A 23,039-nucleotide genomic window follows, 5' to 3' on the forward strand; every position below is an offset into this window, starting at 1 on the left:
TAAAAGGACATTGCTTTCCTGGGACTTTTTAGACATTTTACTGAAATTATGTTACCCAGATTATGGGCATGAATATTAAGAGCTACTGCTAACTTAATCGAATTCTTATTCAAGCCTCCCTTGTCAGGGCAGAACCCACATTAGAATTGTTATAATCTAACGTGGATTCATCACCCTCATGTGGACAAACCCTTTGTAGATCATGCCTGAGAGGTCGCCCCTGCTGTGCTGGAAGGCCAATGGCTCCCCAGAGTACCAACCATCCACCTCTTCAGGTTTTCCTCTTCAGGGAAAACAAGTGGGAGAGACATCACTTAAGAGTGAAGCAGGTGGAAAAAGTGGTCTTCATCAAAAATTGAATGTAATATGCAGAAAGATCTTCTTTTCTGTTTAAAGTCCCTAATACCAGCCCTCATAAACCCATCAAGCATCCATTTAGTCTTTTATGATTTAGGGGGAAAAGAAACTTTTTTTAAAGATTTTATTTATTTATTCATGAGAGACACAGAGAGAGAGAGAGAGAGGCAGAGACACAGGCAGAGGGAGAAGCAGGCTCCATGCCGGGAGCCGGATGTGGGACTCGATCCTGGGTCTCCAGGATCACGCCCTGGGCTGAAGCTGGCGCCAAACCGCTGAGCTCCCTGGGCTGCCCAAGAAACGCATTTTTAAGCAAATGATGTCCACTCAGTACTCCTTCCCCACAGTGAATCTGTTTTCTATTTTTTGTACTTTTCCTGTTTGTCTCAGAGAGCTGTGAAGCACCCACATAAATTAATCCAGGAGCTCAGCCTGGACCAAAGAAAGACTTGTGCCTTCTCGCCTTCCTTGCAGAATGGGTTTTTTTTTTTCCTTCTAGATAACATACATCACTAACAAGTGAATGGCACTGATTGACAAGTGGGGCAAATATAAAGAGAAGTTTTGATCAAAGTGTTTGAGTCATTGTTCTACGTGAGCATAATTTATGTGGTAACATTCGTAGCTAACGAAAGGAGCATAGCAGAGATGCTCATCAAAATGACTGTCAGTGTGCCCATAAATGTTTTCTCAGGACCCGGTGTAGAAACCCAAGTTATTTTTGAAACCTTAGGCCAATAGTTAGGGTCTGACAAAATGGCCTCTCTGCTAAGGTAGTATCACATGTCAGTGTGTTTTATGAGCTTCTTTCAGTTAGAACAACTTGATACTTCAGAACATTTTGACAGATGGTCCTGAAACTACAGAGTCTCTAGCAAACCTAAAACTTAGAAGATAAAACATTGGACAACCAAATTGCTAATTCCCAAGCAGAAATCAAACTATCAGATTATTCTCAGTTACAGTTCTTTAAAAATATGATTTCATTGTGTACTTAATTGTTAAGGTTTGCTTGAGGGGAAAAGCCACACCATTAGTTTATTTTTCTTCAGTCTTTTCCACAGTATCTTAGACAAATCATCACTTTTATGAAACTGTAGCGAGCATAGTGGACCGTCCAATGATCAAATGATGTATCTTAGTGTCCATGATATTGCTTTTGGAGTTAAATTCCCACTTATTTCCACTTTGCAGATGTCTTCTTATTTAAAAAGCATTTTTTAATTGAAGACGATGTCATGTTGACAGACAATGTCATGTTAGCTTCAGGTGTATGACATAATGATTGGACAAGTCTATCCATTATGCTGTGCTCACCATGAGTGTAGCTGACGTCGGTCACCATGCAACACCAAAACAGTACTACTGAGTGTATTCCCTGTGCTGGGCTTTTCACCTCCCCTACCGAGTTATTCATTGCATAACTGGAAGCCTGTATCTGCACCCTCCTTTCACCGTTCACCGTTTTGCTCATCTGCTCCACCTCTGGCAACCGTCCACTTGTTCTCTGTTTTTATCAGTCTGTTTCTGCTTTTGTTTGCATGTTTTATTCAAAAGGCATCCTTAGTTCTCAGTGATGCTCACGACAGTTTCAGTCATTGTAGACAGACCTGTTGTTGCGACATCATTGCACATTTCACTCCCCTCAGAAATCACACTTCTTCCCCTGCAAGTCGATAGTGTGTTTTTGGTTACGGCAATTAATCCCCCCTTGCATGACAGTATGTCTCCCCACACCATGGGCTCTTCAATCACAAGGACAGTCTCATCTGCCTTTATTTCCCCTATGACTTATCATAGTACCAGGCACAGAGCAAGTGTTCAGTAAAATATTTCCCACTGAATCACCTACTGGAAACATCAGCGCTTTAAAGTTGGTCTCATTCTAGGTTCTAGCTGCATCTTCCCCAGCAAGCCCTTCCAACTATCCTTTGTTAAAAAAGAACATCTAAAAACTATCAGTTCACATACTGGATCAGTAGCAGACGTGCCATAGTTATGAACCAGGCTTTGAGGTCAGGCAGCTTGTGACAAATTCCAGCTGGTTCACTTACTGAATAGCTGAAGGATCCCCTTTCTGAGTCTTTGGTCCTTCGTGGTTGTGATGGTCTCACCTGGTTATCATGAGGGTTAAACAAGGCTGTGGGCTTAGTGTATGAAGCAGGACCAGTAAGTAGTAGATAGTATTAATAAAAGAACTTAAGACCATGATTACCAGAAACAGGAGTGTAGCATGAATAGGGAAGCAAAAGAAAGCAAGTAAGTACTTGACCATGAAGCAAATGCTTAGTCCCTTAGATCAGAAGCTTAAAGAGAAGGATAGAGTGAAATCCAAAAAGAAAGACCCTAGTGCACTCAAGCAAAAAGAAGTCTCCCAACATCCTCCCTGCTTATTTTTCCCATATCACACACAGCTGGGCCCACCTGACCTCATCCTAGTTGATACAAATTTTATCAACTTTTCCATTAAAGTCAAACTTGACTTAGTACAGTCAATGATGGGCCATCTGTATGCCAGGTGTATCCCTTCTATAACTGACTATAATGGCTGAATATGAGAAATTGGGGCAAAAGTATTGAGTGGCTTTAAGGATTGCCAAAGGTCCAAGATTTGAACGATTACCATGCACACACAAAGGAACCTATGCAGATGACTGCTTAATGTAGGGAGTAAGTGTTGCATTGTGGCCACCGTTGACTGGAACCAGAAGATCCCCAGAGTTCCCATCTCATACATTTCTAACTATAGGTACAACATGGGGTGGATGCCAGATGATTCTGCAGCCCCTGATTCTAATTCTTAAAAGATAGAGTTTCTCTATCTTCCCTTACCAACTTTTTTGTTGCCAGTTTATGAGCAATGTGCTATGGCATGCATCATTCTATTTACCCATTCACTCTGCTGTGAGCTGAGTGTGATTAAGTCCACTCACTTTTTTTGTAAAGATTGTATTTATTTATTTATTTATTTATTTATTTATTTATTTATTTAAGAGAGAGTGCATGCACGAGAAAAAGAGCGTACAAGCAGGAGGAGCAAGAATGGTAGAGGGAGAAGCAGGTTCCCCACTGAGCAGGGAGCTCAATGTGGGGCTTGATCCCAGGACCCTAGGATGGTGACCCGAGCCGAAGGCAGATGCTTAGCCAACTGAGCCACCCAGGTGCCCCAGTACACTCACTTTTTTAAAAGATTTTATTTATTCATTCATGAGAGACACACAGAGAGAGGCAGAGACATAGGCAGAGGGAGAAGCAGACTCTCTGCAAGGAGCCCAATCCAGGACTCAATCTTGGGACTTCGGGATCAAGAGCCAAAGGCAGATGTTCAACCACTGAGCCACCCAGGTGTCCCTACACTCACTTTTTGATGTTGTTTTGGAACTGATATTTTGTATCATTTTAAATATCATTGCATTTTTTAATAAATCCGATGACTGCTCACGTAAAAAAAAAAAAATTACAACCCACGATTACCAAAGGCTACCACTGACCAGTTGAGACTGATATGTGTTGTGGACAGTTACCTGCTTGTCAGGCATAGACCAGTTCAAATCAGTTGTACTAAGTATAGTTTCCTGGAGAAAAATATTTATAATGTGGAAGGTATATTTGCTATATTTTATAATTTATACCTAAATTTATACCATCATCACACAGGGTTATAATTATGCAGAATTATGATCCATTTTAACTCTTTATACCATAGTTATCTAATTTCAACATATATTTTGTAGATGTTAAACCTGTAAATGAGAGATAATTCAAACTGTTAACATTAGTGCTTTAAAATTAGTCACTATTAAAACCTAATTATTAGTTGAGTGGGTCTGTGTTAGTGGACATGGAAAGATAAAAAAATGAAGATATTTGTTCAAATTAAAATTAGAACATGTAGCTCATATGTTCTAAATGAACATGTTTGCTTCACCAATAATAATTTCATTATCACCAAGTTACAGGATAGAGTTTTAATTGTGACCTTTATATCAGCAGAAGCCATGTATTTGGGATTAAAAACCTACTGCTTTAACTAGTCTAGTTAAAGACTGTAGCTTGATACATTCTGGGCTCCAACTTTTATAAAAACCAGAGAACACTTCTAATAACACTTTTCTAATTTCATGGTTCAATGCACAGTCAGTAAAGATTTAAATAATTCAGAAAGAAAGCCTATTCTCTTTCTTTATTAGAAGTTTGAGTCAGGCAAATTCTTTGACATTTAATAGGTTTTTAACCCTTTTAATAACTTTTTATAATGAAATTTATTGGCAGTTGTTTTAGAGAAAGGGTTATTATATTAGCATGAATAGCAGTCACTAGTTTTTATGATTAGTTTTGAGACCTTGACCTTATATAACTCAAAGTGTATAAAAGCATAAATGAGTAATGTTAATATTAACTAAATTAAGTATACTCAGAAATATATAGAGACTATATATAACAATATTCATCTCATTATCTAACATGCTATAAAATTTTGGCAGGCAAATATTTGAATTTTTTAATTGTTTTAAAGGAGCTTAAGGTCACTTACAGAGTCAGACACTTTAAAGGAACGGAAAGACATTGTAATTTTCCTAGACTGATTTTACCAAATTATTAATATTATGCTCAATAGGAAAGGATTTCCAGCCTTTTCCTATCTTGGTTTCATGCTATTTTAATGTTTTATAATACATTATTAAAGGGATTATTGAAAGATTTCCATAATAAAATACTAATTTAAAATTGTACTTTTCTTGAAGTCTCCAGTAACTTGAGAACATATAAATATTCTGCATAGGAAAGCTATTGGGCCCAAGCAGAATATAAGGTTTTAATTTTGCTTCTTGAGATGTACTTTTAAGTGAATGTCATGTGTATCTAATGATTTAAGAGCCTCTAAATGAACTCAAATGTCACTTTCTGAACTAATGTTAAGAAGTCAATATTCCACTTGACATCTCCATTTTTACTAGCATCCCATTAACATTGCAGTGGGAAGTATGAAATTCAGCTAAATTTTCAGGTTTAAATATAGTATAAGGGACCATTTCAGCTGGCTCGTGATGCTATAAATATACAGAGCTAGTTCTCATAGATAAACCACAACTCCCATAGGGCATGTCTCATAGCATTTCCCAATTTTCTTATCACCTATCTTTCCAATCCATTCTTTTTGTCTCAATGCACACTCCTTTGAAAGTATTCTGATAACAAGGCCATTATTCACCCGTTCTTTGGGCACATCAAAGCAGAGATGTGAGCAGACATTAGCATGTTTGAGTATACTCAAATATAAGATTATAGTCTGATGAACAAAGCACTGCCTACACTTTGTAGTGCAGATGCAAAAGGCACGATCTGTACAAATCAAGGGTTTCACTGACTCTAATCCTAAGTAGACCCAAAGCGGACTCATAGACTCCTATTACCAGAGGTGTACAGTTTTGAAAGAACTCTAATTCAGGTATTTGGGGAACCAGGGGGTTGACCTGATGGTCTCCTACACCCTTTCAGATAAGACAGTCTGCCTTCATATTCTGCCTTTAATTGGAATTATGAGAGATGCTCTCTGCCAATCAAGAGTCAAGCTTGTCTGTTGTAGATTTGTGTGTGTGTGTGTGTGTGTGTGTGTGTGTGTGTGTGTGTTTTGTTGGAGCTGGGCAGAGGAGTCCTATCAATGGCACACTGGAGCACAAGTTCAGCTGGGTAATCCTGATGTTGACAGTTGAACAATAACAGTAGGAGACAAATCGTGTTGGCACAGAGCAATCAGAAATAGATGCCTCAATTTGAGTGGAAAACATCTTTCCAACTGTGTATCATTCACTAGACACCATAACCTTCTGGCCATTGTTGGGATCCAAAGGAGGGGTTATGTGAGCAGAGTTTACAGGAGAGGATAGTGTACTGTGAACCAGAATACCTTTTTATGTATTTAAATTTTTTTGAACTTTGTATCTACCAGTTAGCCTATTAGCTGTGATCAGGGAGCCATTAACATCCGGGTTATAAGTTCAGCCTTTATGTGCGCTACTGACTTGCTCACAGCGAAACCCTGTGCTCTATGACACAAGCTGCCCGGCTTCTTCCAGAGAAGGTCTCTACAGAAGCAAGCTTTTGGCTTCCCAGAATGCTTGGTCACAACAATGTTAGTGGCTCACCAAGAACTAGAACTAGTCAAGGAAAGTGACTCCAGATGGTAACAAAAGATAAACATCCACATCTCCCACAAAATGTGACCCAGGTGACCAAAAACCACAAAAATAACTTTACATTTGCCAGAATATGTTCACAGTCTTTATCTTCATCCATCCATGCTGAAGCAAGCATTTAAGGTCAGTACACCTGTCTCATTTTTGTCTCCTTAAAATGTATCACTATCAAACAAACTACATCTAATATTTATCCTCTTGTCTTATCCCCTTCACCCCCCTCGAAAGTGAGCTGTGTAAGGACAGAGATCTCATCCAGTGTGATGAGATCACATCCAGTTCCTGTGGGAATTAGCATTTGTTTTGTGAGATGGTTTTAATCTTTCCCAAGGATGGTGGTTTTAGAGAGTGTGATGTCTTTCCATTTGGCAAATACCTAATGAGTTGTGCCCCAGAGTTCTTGCTTTCCTGTGATAATTAGTTTTATAATTACTATTTATCCTAACTAAACTACAAATAACCTATTTTAATGTATTGTGAAGAAATCCAAGCCCTATTTATTCGCATTGCCTTTGGAAAGCAATCAAGTTATTCTTACCCAATATTGAAGATAAAAATACATTTTCATAAAAGTGCCCAATCTTTCTTTTGAACCTCACTTTTTCCTAATCTTTGAAAATACTACATGTGCTTTGCATATATATTTTTTCCAGATTTCCCCTCTTTTGATATTAATTATCTATCTTCAGTGTCGGAAGTCTAACAGCAAAAATGTTAAAGTTTATTTAAAATGCACACATTTAAATAATGAATAGAACACAAGAGGAGACCACCTAGAAACGATTTATTTAATTTGTTTGGACAACAAATAATTTAGCTCTCTCTTGGAAATGCACTTAGGAAAATAATAAATGAAATTTGATTATTAACTTTACCCACGCATTCGTTCTGGTGTATACATTTACATATTAATTGAATCCCTGGCAAAAATACGCAATCAAATGGGGGACTTAAATAATATCAACATTTACATTCTTCTCATAGACTCTTAGAGTGCATATTCCTAAGAAAAATGAGAACTGCCTCGTCTTCTTCCTGGCCTGATTAATCACATAAGGGCTGGATGGGCTACTGAGAACAGGCTCAGAAGTTTCTCTTTAGATGCTAAAGGACGGTACATGTTTGGTAGTGTGTATAAAGGGGACGGAGAGTCAACACTTGTCACAGCCTGAGCCAGCAGGGTCCCCTCACAGCCCTGGGGAAAGAGCTCCACAGCCAAGGGTGTCAAATGCCAACAGACAGGGGTAAATGGAAGAGCTTCATAGATTCCTCACGTCCTCTTGTTCCTGCTGCAACTGGCAGGCATCCAGGCCTTGCCAGCAAAGACCACAGAAGACAGCAGCTGGTAAAGCCACATTAGCAAATAAGGCCTCGGGGTTTCCCATGTTTCAGGCTCTGTTCACCAACTGCTATTCACTCAAACAGCTGGATCAGAGCAGAGAGAGCCAAGACGTCGTTAGGGTTTTATGTGTACAACTGTTTTGATATGGATTGTCTGCTAGAGGCAGAGATAATGATAGCTTTCCAGGCTCACGCGTTGGACGGGGAAGTGATGCTGACATCTGAAAGGAGAAAACAGACTCTGGAAGGATCGTGAAACACACAGCTTTAAGCACTGGAACGCGGGCCTTCATTTGTTCTGGGGCCGCTCGAGTGTGCGATTCGAGTGCCATTTCATCACTAAGGCAACTAATGTTGTGCCGAGTGTTCTGTTCTGGGGTTTTGGTAGTTGGGTTCTACCAAAATGTTACTATTTTTTTAAAAAGAATCCACGATGAGCTACCTGAGTTTTTGGTTTGGGTTGTTATTTTTTTTCTTTTTTCCTTTTTAAAGAAAAGCCAAGAAGCAGCAAGTGCAAACACACGCTGGAATGGGTAACAAGTAGTATACCTGAGGGTTCCCACTCGGGCCCTGTCCTTACCCCGGGGCTCTTAATGCCATAGGCAGTTGGGCAAGGAGAGGAACGACTGTGCTACGAGCGTCAAGCCGTGGATTACAAGCAAGGTCATGAGGGAGAATACATGATATCTGTTTTGGTTTCCTAATTGATTTTAACTGAGTTCTTGCCTCCCATTGATGGAAAAAGATTTTGAAGGAATGTGATGGAAATCTTCTCTTCATCATGGCAATCTTCCTCCGTTTCTTTCATTGACATTTTTCAGCTCCTGTCACCATAAAACAGTATCAGTCCTCAGTAGCAAATAGTAAAATTTAAGGAAACTGCTCTGATTTTCAAAACAGCAAAATCAAGCACCCGTTTTCAATGGAGTCCGTTTCCCCAATGGGAAGATACATATTAAGAGCCATTCAAGGGCAGCCTGGCTGGCTCAGCAGTTTAGCGCCACCTTAGGCCCAGGGCCTGATCCTGGAGACCTGGGATCGAGTCCCACATCGGGCTCCCCGCATGGAGCCTGCTTCTCCCTCTGCCTGTGTCTCTGCCTCTCTCTCTCTGTCTCTCTAAAATAAATAAATAAATAAATAAATAAGTAAATAAATAAGCCTTTCAAAACTAAAATGCCAACAACACCAAGGACTTTTAGCCAAGAAAAAATGAAGTTCACTGGGTTTGAAATAAACAAAATGAGAAATAAACACATTAGAAAGTCCCTTTGAGACACTTGAATCCTGAGAATTTGGCAAATGTAGCTCCCAAAAGATCAAGGATTTATAATCCTGTTTATGTGAAGCCAGCATCCTGAATCCTCATTGTACCTGGCCTAAACATCTCTTCAGTGTAACCCAAGAAAGACATGTTGATGTGCGGGTGATGTGCCATGATCTGTGCTAGATACTAGGGCTAACTGGTAAACAAAAGAGATTCTGTCCCTGTCTTTTTGAGTTTATAATCTATTAGGGTTAAGACTGGGTTTAACTGTGCTAAAAGAAAGCTAAAAATGAGAGTGACTCTAAAAAAAGATAGTTATTTCCTTTCACGTTAAAGACTCCCACGGTAAGTAGATTGCCCAGGGTCTGGTAGCTTTGTAATAACCACTCCAGCACCTTTTTCTTAGATCTCCAATGTCCTAACTGGAGTGTCTCCAATGCGTCTGGTTCAAGACATTTTCCCAAGCTCTCGTGATCACACCCACACTTTCTCCAACAGGAAAGAACAATGGGCAGTAAGCCTTTCCCTTTAAGGGGATTTCTTGGAAGTACCACACACTTTGTTACATTTCAGCAGCCAAAACACGGTCACGTGGCCTGACAGAGCTGCAAAGGAAGGTGGGTAGTGCTCTTTGTTGGCTAGAGTCTTGGCTAGACAGCTTAATACTGGAGGCCTGTCCCTTAGGACAAAAGTAGTGTGTCGGAGGGTACAGCCTGAGGTTTCCACCACAAGAGAGACAGACATTATTCAAATTTCCTTTTCCTCTTATGACCACTATTAGATGAAGTTCACTGGAAAAAAGAAAACTCCTCAAACTGGTTAGTTGGTTTACACTGGTAGTATTCATTTCTTCACTTATATACTGACTCTGCAAATATGTTTTGAATACTTGAAATGCCTAATTTAATTAAAAAGAGAACTGAGGAGGGATTGCAAAATGCGTTAGTCATACTAATGAAGATTACTGTCTGGAAGGTATAGACAGACTAAGAAATTTACAAGTGGTGACCAATAAAGAAAGTACAGACAAATGCTTTAGCAGTTCAGAATAAGAAGATTCTGCAAGCTTTGTAGATTAGATGATTTTTGAACTTGACTTTAAAATGTATTTAGGTTTGGGACCCCTGGGTAGCTCAGCAGTTGAGCGCCTGTCTTTGGCTCAGGGCATGATCCTGGGGTTCTGGGATCGAGTCCCACATCGGGCTCCCGACAGGAAGCCTGCTTCTCCCTCTGCCTATGTCTCTTGTCTCTGTCTCTCATGAATAAATAAATAAAATCTTTAAAAATAAATAAATAAAATGTATTTGGTGTTTAGATACATGAATATGGTAATAGCATTATGGAATTGTGAAAAGGGCACAAATGTGTAGAGCACATATCATTTCGGCTTTGATCTTTGTTGGTGGAGAGATCTGAGATCACTTAAGCTCCCCATCCTCAATAAACATGTACAAAACAGACATCTCTATAGGGCTGCCTCAAAGGGGAATAATAAGGCTCACTAGATAAAATTACCGAACAAATCACAAATCACTGTGCAAAGTTTGTTTTTTTTTAACTCTCCTTGAAATCTGTCTGACAGCAAATGCTTAAAGAGCAACATAGCCAAAGACACTTATTCAAGGGAAAGAGACAGAGGCAAGGAATAGCAATTAATCGTGTTTGGCTGAGGAATAATGGTGTGAAGGACAAATCTGGGGAATAAGGCTTATTTGGAACCTTTCGTGGCATGCTGAAGAGTTTGGATTTCATTTGGTAGGCAGATATCACTGGAAAGGTTTTGAACCTGTGGCTTAGAAGATCAATCCTGCAGGACTCTTCAGGGTGAATGTGAAGAGATTCTTTTATTTAAGTAGTCATTGCAAGCCAAGAGGCAATGAAGGCTTGAAATATGTGAACGAGTGTGGAAATGAAAAGAAGGGCTGGTGGAAGAGTTATTTTAGGGTAGACTCAGCGGAACTCACAAGAGTTTGGTAGGAAAGAATAAAAAATTACTAGAACATTTTGAGTAGAAGTGACAGGGCGGATGAAGGTGTCATCAACAGAAACGGGCCACACAGTACATAACAAGTTTGAAAAAGGAAACTTCGAGATGCAAGAAATGTGACGTAAGGAGAAATGTTAGGAAATAATTTAGGGGTGGAAAGTTGTAGGAAGAAGAGAAGCCACTGAAAAGTCCAGAAGAATCAAAGAGAAGAACAGTTGTTGTTAAGAATGCCCTAGGCGAATTATTCACAATAAGTTAAAAATATTGGAAGTTAACAGCAAATAATATTTCACAAGTTGAAGTTTTGTATTTGGCATTAAGACTTTTGTCCATCAGTATCTTTCTAGAAGGAAATCGGTAGTCAAAACATTTGCTTACCTTCATGAGCTAACCAATTAATCTTATTTTTCAGTAATCAGACTTCATAGAGTTTAATTTCCCCCATATTATGCATTAGGCAGTGATTAATACCGAACTGACGTCTATGAAAGCAAGGTAAAATGGAAATACTCCTAATTTGGAAATGGATGTTAATATCTGACAGTCCTGCGTGCATCCAAGTGCTGAAGAGATGCTTGTCACCCTCCACACAGGAAAATTATTCTTTGATTCAGAGTTAAAGCTGCTGTCTGCTTTGCCAAATATCATGGTGTCATGATATTTTCGAACTAATGACGAGTATGTTGAGAAAGAGGTAGCCTGTTGAGTATTTCATTGTCCTTACCCAGATACTTTACCCCACTTTGGTGATGCCCATCTTCTTCTACCAATAAAACAAAGGTTAGAATACAAGTTTTAGTAGTCAGAGTGCTAATTAACGTGACTTCAGGATATTAGAAATTAGGCTTGAAAAGTCACTCACTTAATGCCTCTTCTGCGTACTTTCAAAAGTTGGTCCTGATTTTTATGATATCCTCTGTCAATGGCACAATTTTATGGGGAGCTGCTAAATCTAGTATTACTTCATAAGGATGATCAGATTGTAGAAGTTACGTGAACACCTGAGAAGGGAAAAAAACTATTTTAGTATATGTGAGCGGAAACCACATGAATGGGCTACGTAAAAATCAGTTTGGGTAGACAACGTTTGATAAGGTGGTTTTGATTAGCTTTAAGTATAAATCTCTCCCTGGGACATGTAAAATGTCAAATTGGCTGCCAATACGTAGGAAGCTTCAAAGTGTGGAGTTGAGAGATGCAGATTTTAACTCCCACTCTGTGGTTTAGGGAAGTCGTTTAACCTCTCTGGGCTTTATTCATTCACTTACTTATTTATAATCATTTCTGTATTTATTCAACAGACAGGCAACAGGCTTGTAGTGTGGCTTGCCCCTAAGGTTCCTCTTCTATACACTGAGAAGGGATCACTAAATGGCCTCGCAGCTCTAATGTGTATCAATGAATACACATTAGTATCAGAACTACTTTTGGAGCGTTGGAGGAATACAGTTTGAATTATGGGAAAAGGTGTTGATTTGCACACGGAAAGCAGCAGATACAGAACCACAGGCTGGCCTAAGCCTTCACGGAGAAGAGTTAGAGTCTAGGATGATGCATGGAACGAAGTCAGAGGGTGAAGGGCAAGAGCCGGAAAGGTCGAAAGGATGATGCTGACTAATAGGAAAGACCTCATGGTAGAGACAGTAAACCTAACCCAGGAAACACAGGCAGACATCTCTTCCGTCCCACCTCCAGTTTCACACAGATCGAAGTAGGTTGGTAAAATGACTAGGCAGCAATGGTAGAAAATGATTTTATTACCAAAAGAAAAAAAAGAGCCTATGACTAAGTAACTTGATTGACCTTTACAGTATTTCTATGTCGTGGGAACATTTGCAGACAGGCAATTATGGGGCATTCTGACACCATGTGGGATGTTTTTTCTTTGAAATAGAGAAAGATAACACTATTAATTTTTTTGACTAACCATACACCTCTTCACTGCCCTTATTTTTTCCATGTTTTTCTTTTGTCTCCTGTTTTATAAGCCTCTACCTGCATGAACTCCCCAACTCTCCTCAGAGTGAAAGAACTGAACCACTTCTACGAGCACCGCGAAATACTCATTAGTTTAAGTTTGCAAATGCCAGAGAAACATTAAGTGAAATCCACTATACTCCTCTTATACAACACATTTGACCTCTAGATACGTTAAGAGCTTCATCCTCCAATGCTTTTAATTCTAATCCTTGCAGAGACAAAATTCATTGCTTGAATTACAAGAATGAGTCTCATTAAGGCTAAAAAGCAGTGACCCAGATAGCATAATGGATTAATATGGTGACCTTGCAACTTTGCAGCTTTACTTTCAAATCTGACTGTGCAGTCAAATCATTTCAATAGTCAATTAATCAATTGGTTAATACCAGCTGGTAGTGCTCTGAGTCTGGAAGTTAGTAGATCATTTTAGCCAATACTAGCCTACACGGAATTAAACTAAGAATCATAGCACATTTAATTCACAAAACCTTTCTTAAGTGATCAGAATAAAAGAAACAGGGTTTCATGAATTGCCATAATGCTGTAATGACTAACAATTACATAATTTTGACACTCTAATAAGCATCAGTGTTTTGAAACCTTTGCCATCGGGCACACCGGGTGGCTCAGGGGTTTAGCACCACCTTCGGCCCAGGGTGTGATCCTGGAGACCTGGGATCGAGTCCCATGTCAGGCTCCCTGCATGGAGCTTGCTTCTTCCTCTGCCTGTGTCTCTGTCTCTGTCTCTCTCTCTCTCTCTCTCTGTGTGTGTATCTCATGAATAAATAAATAAATAATCTTAAAAAAAGGAATTTGAAACCTATGCCATCAATATCTAATACTATATATGTTTGCATTCCATTCATAAAGAAAGACTGTAAATATAATTAGTCAGGTCTTGACTAATGAAATGTGATGTCGAATGAATTCTCAATTTCTATTCTTTTAGTACCTCTAGAGTGATTAATATACCATTGGGGTTATTCTATTTTAGGGAGAGGTTTGGGGTTGAGGTGGATACAGGTAAAGTTTACCAGGACACGCTACAGAATTTTCAAAGTCTAAGGAATTAAAAAAAATTTTTTTCCAGAAATATTTTTGTGAAAACTATTCCTGTCTTTGTTTTTGGTAGATGCAAGATATACGGAATCCGGAAGGAACTCAGTATGGCTCCCATCCCCAGATGGCAGCCATGAGACCAAGGGGTCAGCCTGCAGACATCAGGCAGCAGCCAGGAATGATGCAGCATGGCCAGCTGACCACCATCAACCAGTCCCAGCTCAGTGCTCAGCTTGGCTTGAATATGGGAGGAAACAGTGTCCCTCACAACTCGCCATCTCCACCCGGAAGCAAGTCCGCAACTCCTTCCCCATCTAGTTCAGTGCATGAAGACGAAGGTGATGATACCGCTAAGGTATGATTGGATTATTTTCAGGGCCTATAGGAAATGCTTGTTGCCCAAAAGGAGTATTCTTTAGCACATTCCTTGAGCCGTTTCTATCATCCAACTGAGAAACATTGGTGGGGGGCATACTTTTTTTTAATGAGGTTACAGAATGAATAGATTAAATCACTTGCTTTTCCGGTTACATTTTCAAGTCCCTAGTAAATCATTTAAATATAGATGTATTAAGCATGAAAGTAGATGTCACCCACAAAATATAGGGTCTGCATAGTGAGTATGGAGAGTAAGTCTTGTAGGACTCAACATCCAAAATTAAGCTTAATTCATCATTCATTCCAAAAATAATCTATTTCAGCTTCACAATTTTATTTTAAAAATGAAACATCTCAGGGATATAGTGGTGGCTGTGTGTGTCTCTGTGTATCTGTGTGTGTGTGTGTGTGAGAGAGAGAGAGAGAGAGAGAGAGAGAGAGAGAGAGAGAGAGATGGTCAGATGAAACCTTTGAGATTATCTGACCCAACCATTTCATACGGAGAATGCGGAAGGTAAGGACCAGGGATATTCTATGACTCCCTTCCATAAGCAAAAGCCTGATGTTTCCTTGCTTACTTTTTGTTAACTCCTTGCCAACATGACTGGCTGGCTCTGTGGCACATTAAGTTATCTACATAGGAAGATGGGCCTTGAGTATCCTTAGATTGGGAAATTAGCAACTGTAGTTCTTTGAAGGCTTTAGTTCTTTAAGATATTTTAGCTTTTTTAAATGCACCAAAATCAAGTACATTTCTGCTCAAAAACACCAAAATAATCTTTCCATTGCCTTAATTGTCAGTCAAGTGTCTTCCAAATTTGTCCCAGTGAGAAAGGACACATGTGCCCATTTACCAGGAAAACCACTCACAGCTACAGTACTTCCTATTCCTTCCCTTTGTTCCTTTAATCTAACGATTTGTCCCTTGTGGCAGCCCTTGGTTTTCTTTTGGCTTTTGCAAGAATATTGTTTTGGGGAAATTAATCTGCCAACATGCCACTGAAAGCCACCCAAGTGGGAATCTGACCTATATGGTTAACTTTCCAGTAGCTACACTATTTTTTCAAAGTTACAAATAAATAGTGACTCGGGTTTCTTGAGCCTGATGACAAAGACAAGTCTGCATTGACTATATTTTATTCTTCTCAGTATTAACACTCTGGCGCTTGGGGCCTTGATCCTTAAAAAGAAAAGAAAAGAAAAGAAAAAAAACCCTACTCCTCCCAAGGCTAGTTAATTCCAAGAGATAGAGTATGACTCCCCTGCGAGCACACTTTTGATAAATAAACCAACCAGTCCAGAGCCCACTGCCTCTAAGTCCCCGCAGGACCAGGTACCGGACAACTAGGAACCACCTCCGTAGCCCAAGGCCCACTGAAATTGTTCAAACTATATCCGATCCTTAACTTATTCAGCATACCTGGTCCACCTCATGCATTCGTTCCCACAGAAACCCCAGTAAAGGCTCTGGGCCATGCCGTCATGCTTTGCCCCCCCCCCCCGTCTTCCTCCTAAGCCTTCCTGAATGGTATGCTGTGCCTTCCATTTCTAGGTATCTGTGAATATGAACTGTTCCTTCATGACAGTCATTTCTATGTCTGCTATCTTACCACCTCTGATTAGAACAAATCCTAAGCCCATTTTAGAGCAACTGCATAACTAAATGTCATCCTTTCCACCTTAAAAAGCTTTTCCTTGTTGGTCAATGAACCAGTCTCTCATGAAATAAGGTAAGAAGGCAGGAGACTAATTGATATTACATAAGTAATTTATTGGGCTAGTGATGATCTGACCTTTAGCTGACCATTAGAGGGCAAAATGGGTATTATTCTAATGGAACCTAAGAGTTGATGAGTACCTGGACCTAAATGTGGATACCAAGAATTTGTTGGTGGCTGGCAATTCTGATATTGAGTTATGCCTGGGTAATTCAGGTTAATTTCCTAAATATAAATGATAACTACTGTATTACAAGGGAAAAAAATTCATGGTCTGCCTATAGTAAATATCAATTTGTGCATCTGGATTATTTTTTTTATCAGTATTCATTGCTGACATTTCGGGAAATTAATGCAAAATTAGCATCTTCTGACAGCAAATTCTATGCAGGATTATCTTACTTACAATAACATTTTGCACTCTTCAACTTACATGAGTAGAAGACTGAGTAGAAACCAGAAATTCATAGAATTAACATTTGCAGATTCTGCTATTTCCCATTTTCCCATGAGATCCATATAGTGTAATTTTGCTGGGGGATAAATTTGTATATGAGGAGGTTCCAGGCTGGTGTGAAACTTTACTGGTGCTTATCCTTCCAATCGTTCAACATCCACATCGTGAAATAATTTATGGCTCATCATTAATGATGGTACAAGTGCTGTATAGTAGAACTTATATGCTGTAGTGTTATATTTTTAAAGTAGCCACATGTAAAGGCTTAGGGTTAGATTTCTCAAGAATGTCCTCGTTAAGATGGCTTTTTGTCTCCACAGATATTTTCAAGTCCATCTTTAGTTTAAGTGTATTTTCCATCTCAAGAAAATCTACCTTCCCGTTCCTGCTCTACACATATTCTTCACCTTCTCTCTAATCCAAAATCTTCCTACCCATTTTTTTCAACTTATGTTTATTAAATGGGGAAAAAAAAAACCCTGCTCAGAGTTTTTCGAAAATGCTCAGCATTCTTCATCACAGTAAAAGATTAAACTGGAATTTTTTTCCTTTATATGTGAGCAGGATTTATGTGGAATGTTGTACTGCTGCAGCTCGAGCTAAACGTGAAAGAGCATAAAGTCAAAAAGATCACTTAAATCATTTCTAACAAGAGAACTAAAAAAGGAATATTTAGTCTCATACCAGAAAAAAAAAAAAGCTTACAAATCTTCCCTCTTCACACTTTGAGTTCTTGTAAGCAATTACATATTGAATCCAGTTTATCTAATTGAACAATTAAAAGAAATAAGTTTGTTTTGACAGAGAGAAATATTGTAAATACATCAGTAAAGTAAATTATCACCTTATAAACACTACCCATGGTTCTGATTGCTATGGAGCTGTGTTGACAGCCTAAAGTCATAAACTAGACATACAGTAAAACATCAAAGAAATATAAACTTGGGTAGCTTGTGGTTCTAAGCCTATAATCCAGGACTTGTAATACAACAGACGCTATAAGACACTTAAAGTATCTGGCATTAGAAGTGTATTTTTAGCACAGTTTTCCCTTTTCGGGAAATTATGGGCTGAGAATCACAGTATATCTTTTTCCATCCTTTTACTTTCAACCTTTCTGCTGGAAATATCCTTAAGTTTTATATAGGTTCCTTGTAAATGGCATATAGTTAGACAGTTCTTACTTTTAAATGAAACCGGCTCTATTTATATTCATATAATTACTAAAATATTTGGGTTTATTTCTCCACTTAAATATGTTGCTTTCTCTTTGCCCCACATGTTCTATGATTCTTTTTCTCCTTCTTACATTCCTTAAGATTATTCTTGTTTTTCTCATTCCATAATTTTCCATGGTAAGATTGGAAATTGTGTCCTTTCTCTTCATTTAGTATCTACCGCTGATGCACAAATGTGTAAAATTCTAACATTGATTGATATCTTTACTCTTCTTATAATATTTAACTCCCAACATCCCTCAACACCATGGAGTAGTTATTGCTGTTGTTTTAATCATAATTTAATTAAATCATGTCATTTAATAATCTCCATGACACATGATTTTGGTTATTTTTACAGCCTTTTTTTTCTTTAGATTTTTTTTTACATATTTAGTATTTTCTTTCATCTGACATCATTATCCCATAATGCCTTTAAATTTCTCTTTCATGAGCATTTACTGGGAACATGATTGCCTTAAAAAGTACTTCCACTCTGTGTGGAATCTTAGACTAATACTGATTCTCTTCTATCCCATCGAAGACATTCTATTACTCTATGACATTTTGATTTTCACTATCGCTTTTGAGAATTCTACTGCTTCATTGTCTTTTCTTTGAAAGTGATCTGTCCTTTCTCTGACTAGTTTTAAGATCTTCTTTTGCCTTTTGAACCCTGCAGCTTCACCGTGGGTCTTTAAATTTACTGTGAACCTAACACTTCCGCTCTACATCAGTTCCCGGAAATTTTCAGCCATTCATGTTTTTGGAATATTGACTTTCCCCCATCCTCCCTTGCAATTCTGTAATTCTGATAAGATATACACTAGACTTTCATATTTTCTGTTTTTCTGCCCCTTTGTATTACAATTCTGCTTAATTTATTGGTGTTAATTTCCCACTTCATAATTCTCTTTTCAGCTGGATGTGATCTGAAATTAAAGCTGATCTCTTGAGGTTTTCATTACAATTATTATATTTCTAGTTTTATTTGGTTTTTCTCACATCTGTCTGGGCTGCCTTTTGAGTTGCTTGTTCTTTCTCCATATATCTCATTCTTTTGTTCTTTTGACAGTTCCTGCTAATTCCAACACATTAAGTCTTTCGAGGTCTGTTTCTATTGTCTGTAGTTGATGCTGGCTCTTGGTTTTGATGCCATGTTCCATTTTGCTTTTTGGCTTTTAGCTTAAGAGCTGGTGCTCATTAAAACTTTATGAGGATTCTATCAGACCTGGTCCAAGGGAAGATTCCTCTAAGGATGATTTGTGTTTGCTTCTCCAAGCATCTCAGGCCATTAGGATCTAGAACCACTCCTGGCTTTTTTCAGGTCACCCAAAGTAGTATGTATTTAGGGTATCCATCCTTAACAAATGCTGTTTCTGTTGGTAAATTGCCACAAAAGGTATTTTCCATTCTCCATTCAGTATTTTCTTTGCAGGTTCTGAGAGGGTGCATTCAGGGGAAGTTGTTTTATCCCAGAATGGCATTGAGAGTCTAATTCTTCTCTGTCCTGACTTTGATAGCAACCCTCCTGTTAAGCACCCCACTCTTGGTCAGCTCTGGGCTTTGTCTTCTATCTACTGTGCATTTGACTCAATTTTACCAGGCTCAGCAACTATCTTCAAGATGAAAGCTGCCTTCAGTACTCTGCTTACTCCTTTGAGTTCCTGCTTTCGCTTACTTTTTGCTTTTAAGAGTTTCTTACTAAGCTGCAAGTTCATCAATGCATGTGCTTTGCCACGCTGGACAGAAAAAGAGATTTTTTTTTCTCAAAGCAAATAGGATAAGTCACTAGAGCAACAATTAAATAAGCTCTTTAAAAAGTGCTTTTTATTTACCACCGTTCTGAAGGCAAGAAGATTCGTGAATAAAGAAAAAATGATAAGCAGACAGGTTTCTGCAAACACTAAGTGAAATCAAGCAATGTTAGAACCAAGTGTCAAGTCACATTATCTAGCAATAGGACAGCAAATTGGCACTGCAAAGTCTATTATTTTCCACATTGTGCTGTATTTATAATGCAATTGTTCAACACTTCTTATGATGTAAGATCTATGATTCTTCTAAAGAATTCCTTAGACCCTAGCACATGAAAAAAAATATATTCCTCATTTATCAAAAATAAAGTATCCCATTGGTTAAGGCTGAGTTTAGCAAACTAGTTCTGGGGAAAAATAATAAAATTCAGTCAGACAGTTAGTACCTGATTCGAAATAGCTATTCGAAAAATCCATTTAAGTAATTAAATTTTACTAGGATAAATTATTTTCAAGGTATATATGTTCTTAGATGATTCATGCCCTCGGTAATCGAACACACTTCACTAATTCATGGAATAAAAATAAAGTGAAGTTAAACATAGGCACCTGGCATTTTATTCCACAGGACCCTATGCCAGCATTCTTGTGCTTTCTATGTATGGCAGAAAGAATATTTTAGATTCTTTCGATCCAAAAGAATAAGAAATAAATGTATTGCCCTAGACAGGCAAATTTGGAAAAGACCAAGTGAATTCAACAAAATCGATGAATATAACTACTAGGTATATATAATTATAATCAACTCTTTTCCTCACCTGAAAGTAATTTTTCTGGACAGTAGCCTGAATTTCTTATCCTTACATAAGGCCACTAAATTATCTTTGCTAAGCTCATCCTAAAACAATAGTTAGCTATGTTTTGCAGATCGGGGATCCTTAAAAATGAATTTGCTTTATAAGCTATGATACAGATTCGTGCTTCTGAATCATTTCAAAAGTAAGGCATTTCATAAACTTTTTTTTATAATTGATGTTTTGAGTCATTGAATGTACTGTTATTATTAATGATAATAATAAACCTGATTGCAAAATGAAAGAAGTATTACAGCCTTGCTGATTTCACAGTAACTAGATGACTTACTTTCCATGCTTATATGAATTTATTCTCATAAGGGGATTTTAGATGGCATAGTTTAGAAAGGAAAGAGAGAATGAATTTAAGTAGCAAAATTTTTCACTTACAGCAACAGTACCATCACAAAAAAGTGCTGTGATATGCCCTGTTTCTATGGCGAAGATTTTATAATATTTACTTTATATGATAAGAGTTATAAGTGGAGTTCTGTGTTGTTTGTTCAGCCTATTATGCAGATGGTGCTTGATTAAAATCTATTTTAAACTACAGCGATTACTGCAAGATAGTGTGCATTAAACAGCTCTCCCAGCTCCATTAAAGGCTTTGGGACCGCGGCAGTTTATTTTAAATATGCTTATAGACGTTTCTAACTTCTCCAGGGACATTTCAATATCAATGATTCTCTTTCCTTGAGAGTCTTAATTCCTGTACTTTGTATTCTTAAGAAGTATTATCTAAGCAACACCGTTAACACACACTTTTTTTTTTAAGTGAAAAATGTTGTTTTCTTGTGATAAATAAGTTAAATACATCACTATAATTAAGCAACAAGACATGGCAGGAGTGGACTATCAGAAGCCTAAGGACACCTCTAGGGATTTTAGAAATAAATCTGTGTCTACAAGTAAGTGACATGAAGCACACGCATCTGTGTAAAGCTTATGTGAGAGTAATATTTATCTATGCACTTTTGTATGCATTTATTTATTCACTAGTGCTTTAATTGTTGTGAAATAAACCTGTAGTTGATCAGAATTACACGTAGGGCCTCAACCCAGCCATGATATTATTTGTTATGATTTTCATACAACTTTTGTAGGTGTTTCAAAGGTCTTTGTCTTGTCACTCTGAGCCTTTGCTCACTGCTGTAGGTAACAGAGTGGACATGTGTGGTGATCCCCTGCGTGCAGGACCCCACGCTGAGGCTGAGGGGAAAGCAAGATAAACAGCACCTGGTCCTTACTTTCAATGCTCTTGTCATCATGGAGAGTTTCTATTTTTGCGTTAGATGGTTTCTTCTCTATTCTAAAGACTATGATGTTGGGAATCACTTTAACTCTCCAGTCTCAGAACCCTAGTGATTCCAGAAATATTTACTCTAAAACAATGCTCAGGGGCGTCTCAGTGGCCAAGGCCGTGATCCCAGGACCCTGAGATCGAGTCCCACATGAGGCTACCCCACAGGGAGCCTGCTTCTCCCTCTGCCTGCGTCTCTGCTTCTCTCTCTGTGTGTCTTTCATGAATAAATAAATAAAATCTTTTTTAAAAAAATAAAATAAAATAAAACAATGCCCACTACACAGTGCTGCACTGTTCACACACTCATCATGTGTGACTGTGTACATTTAAATTTAACTAACTAAAAATTAAGAAAATAAAAAAATACACTCTGTCAGTTGTGGCTCTATAACCACATGTGGCTAGTGGCACCCCTTTAGACCCCTTTTAGACAGCACAGAGAATATTCCCATCATTCCAGAAACGTCTAGGAGATAATGCTGCTCTGGACTTTAGAAGTCAGGGCCTCTTAGAAAATTAGGATGTAGAATTATAAGCTTTCATCCACCTAAGTAGGAATTCAGGATCTAGACAATCCTCAAAATTAAGGTTTAGAGACCTATTACAAATCCATTTAGCTATGTTTCTACCACAGTTATTCATCATCGTGTTCATCCCAAATAGTTGGTGGTCAAAAGAGCCAGGTATTTTTCAAAATGCAGTCTGTTACTGGCATGTAAGTGAATCCAAATTATAACCACATATTTTTTCTTCAAGGAGGCTTTGCATAGTGTTTTTTGAATATGTGATGAAACTACCTCCAGAAAGCAGGCCTTAAAAATCCCCATTTGATTACACAGAATCCAAGATAACTGCCCATTTCTTCACCCTCAGAAACACAAGAAAAATGCAAAATGAAAAGTAAGACCCCCACACACCAGGAAGTTCAAGTGGTGGACACCCTTAAACTTCACATAGCACTGCCCAACTACTCAGATGCATGAGGTAACAAACCACAACATGGAATTTTCATTCCACTGTATCTCATCCTAAAAGCAAAGATGATGTGCATACTCAGTAGGTCTTTATACAAAGAACACTGAACAATATAATAAATGATTCCCTTCAAAGCACATTTTATTATTTTTTTAAATGGAGATCTTTCATACATAGTTTTTGCTTTTGCTGTTT

At 38.2% G+C, this 23,039-nt stretch overlaps 1 protein-coding gene and 1 pseudogene across 3 annotated transcripts in view; both read left to right on the forward strand.

Moving 5' to 3' along the window:
- Nucleotides 1-23,039, forward strand: part of TOX (thymocyte selection associated high mobility group box) — a 298,656-nt gene that overhangs the window by 237,888 nt on the left and 37,729 nt on the right. For all 3 annotated transcript variants that reach the window (XM_041769529.1, XM_041769530.1, XM_041769528.1), the window contains one exon: nt 14,259-14,540. In XM_041769529.1, coding sequence (XP_041625463.1) covers nt 14,259-14,540 — 282 coding nt within the window. The remainder of the gene's footprint in view (nt 1-14,258; nt 14,541-23,039) is intronic.
- LOC121498974 lies at nt 2,601-3,161 on the forward strand (annotated as a pseudogene).

Source organism: Vulpes lagopus, chromosome 9 (genome assembly GCF_018345385.1).
Source record: "Vulpes lagopus strain Blue_001 chromosome 9, ASM1834538v1, whole genome shotgun sequence".
NCBI classification, from domain to species: Eukaryota; Metazoa; Chordata; class Mammalia; order Carnivora; family Canidae; genus Vulpes; species Vulpes lagopus.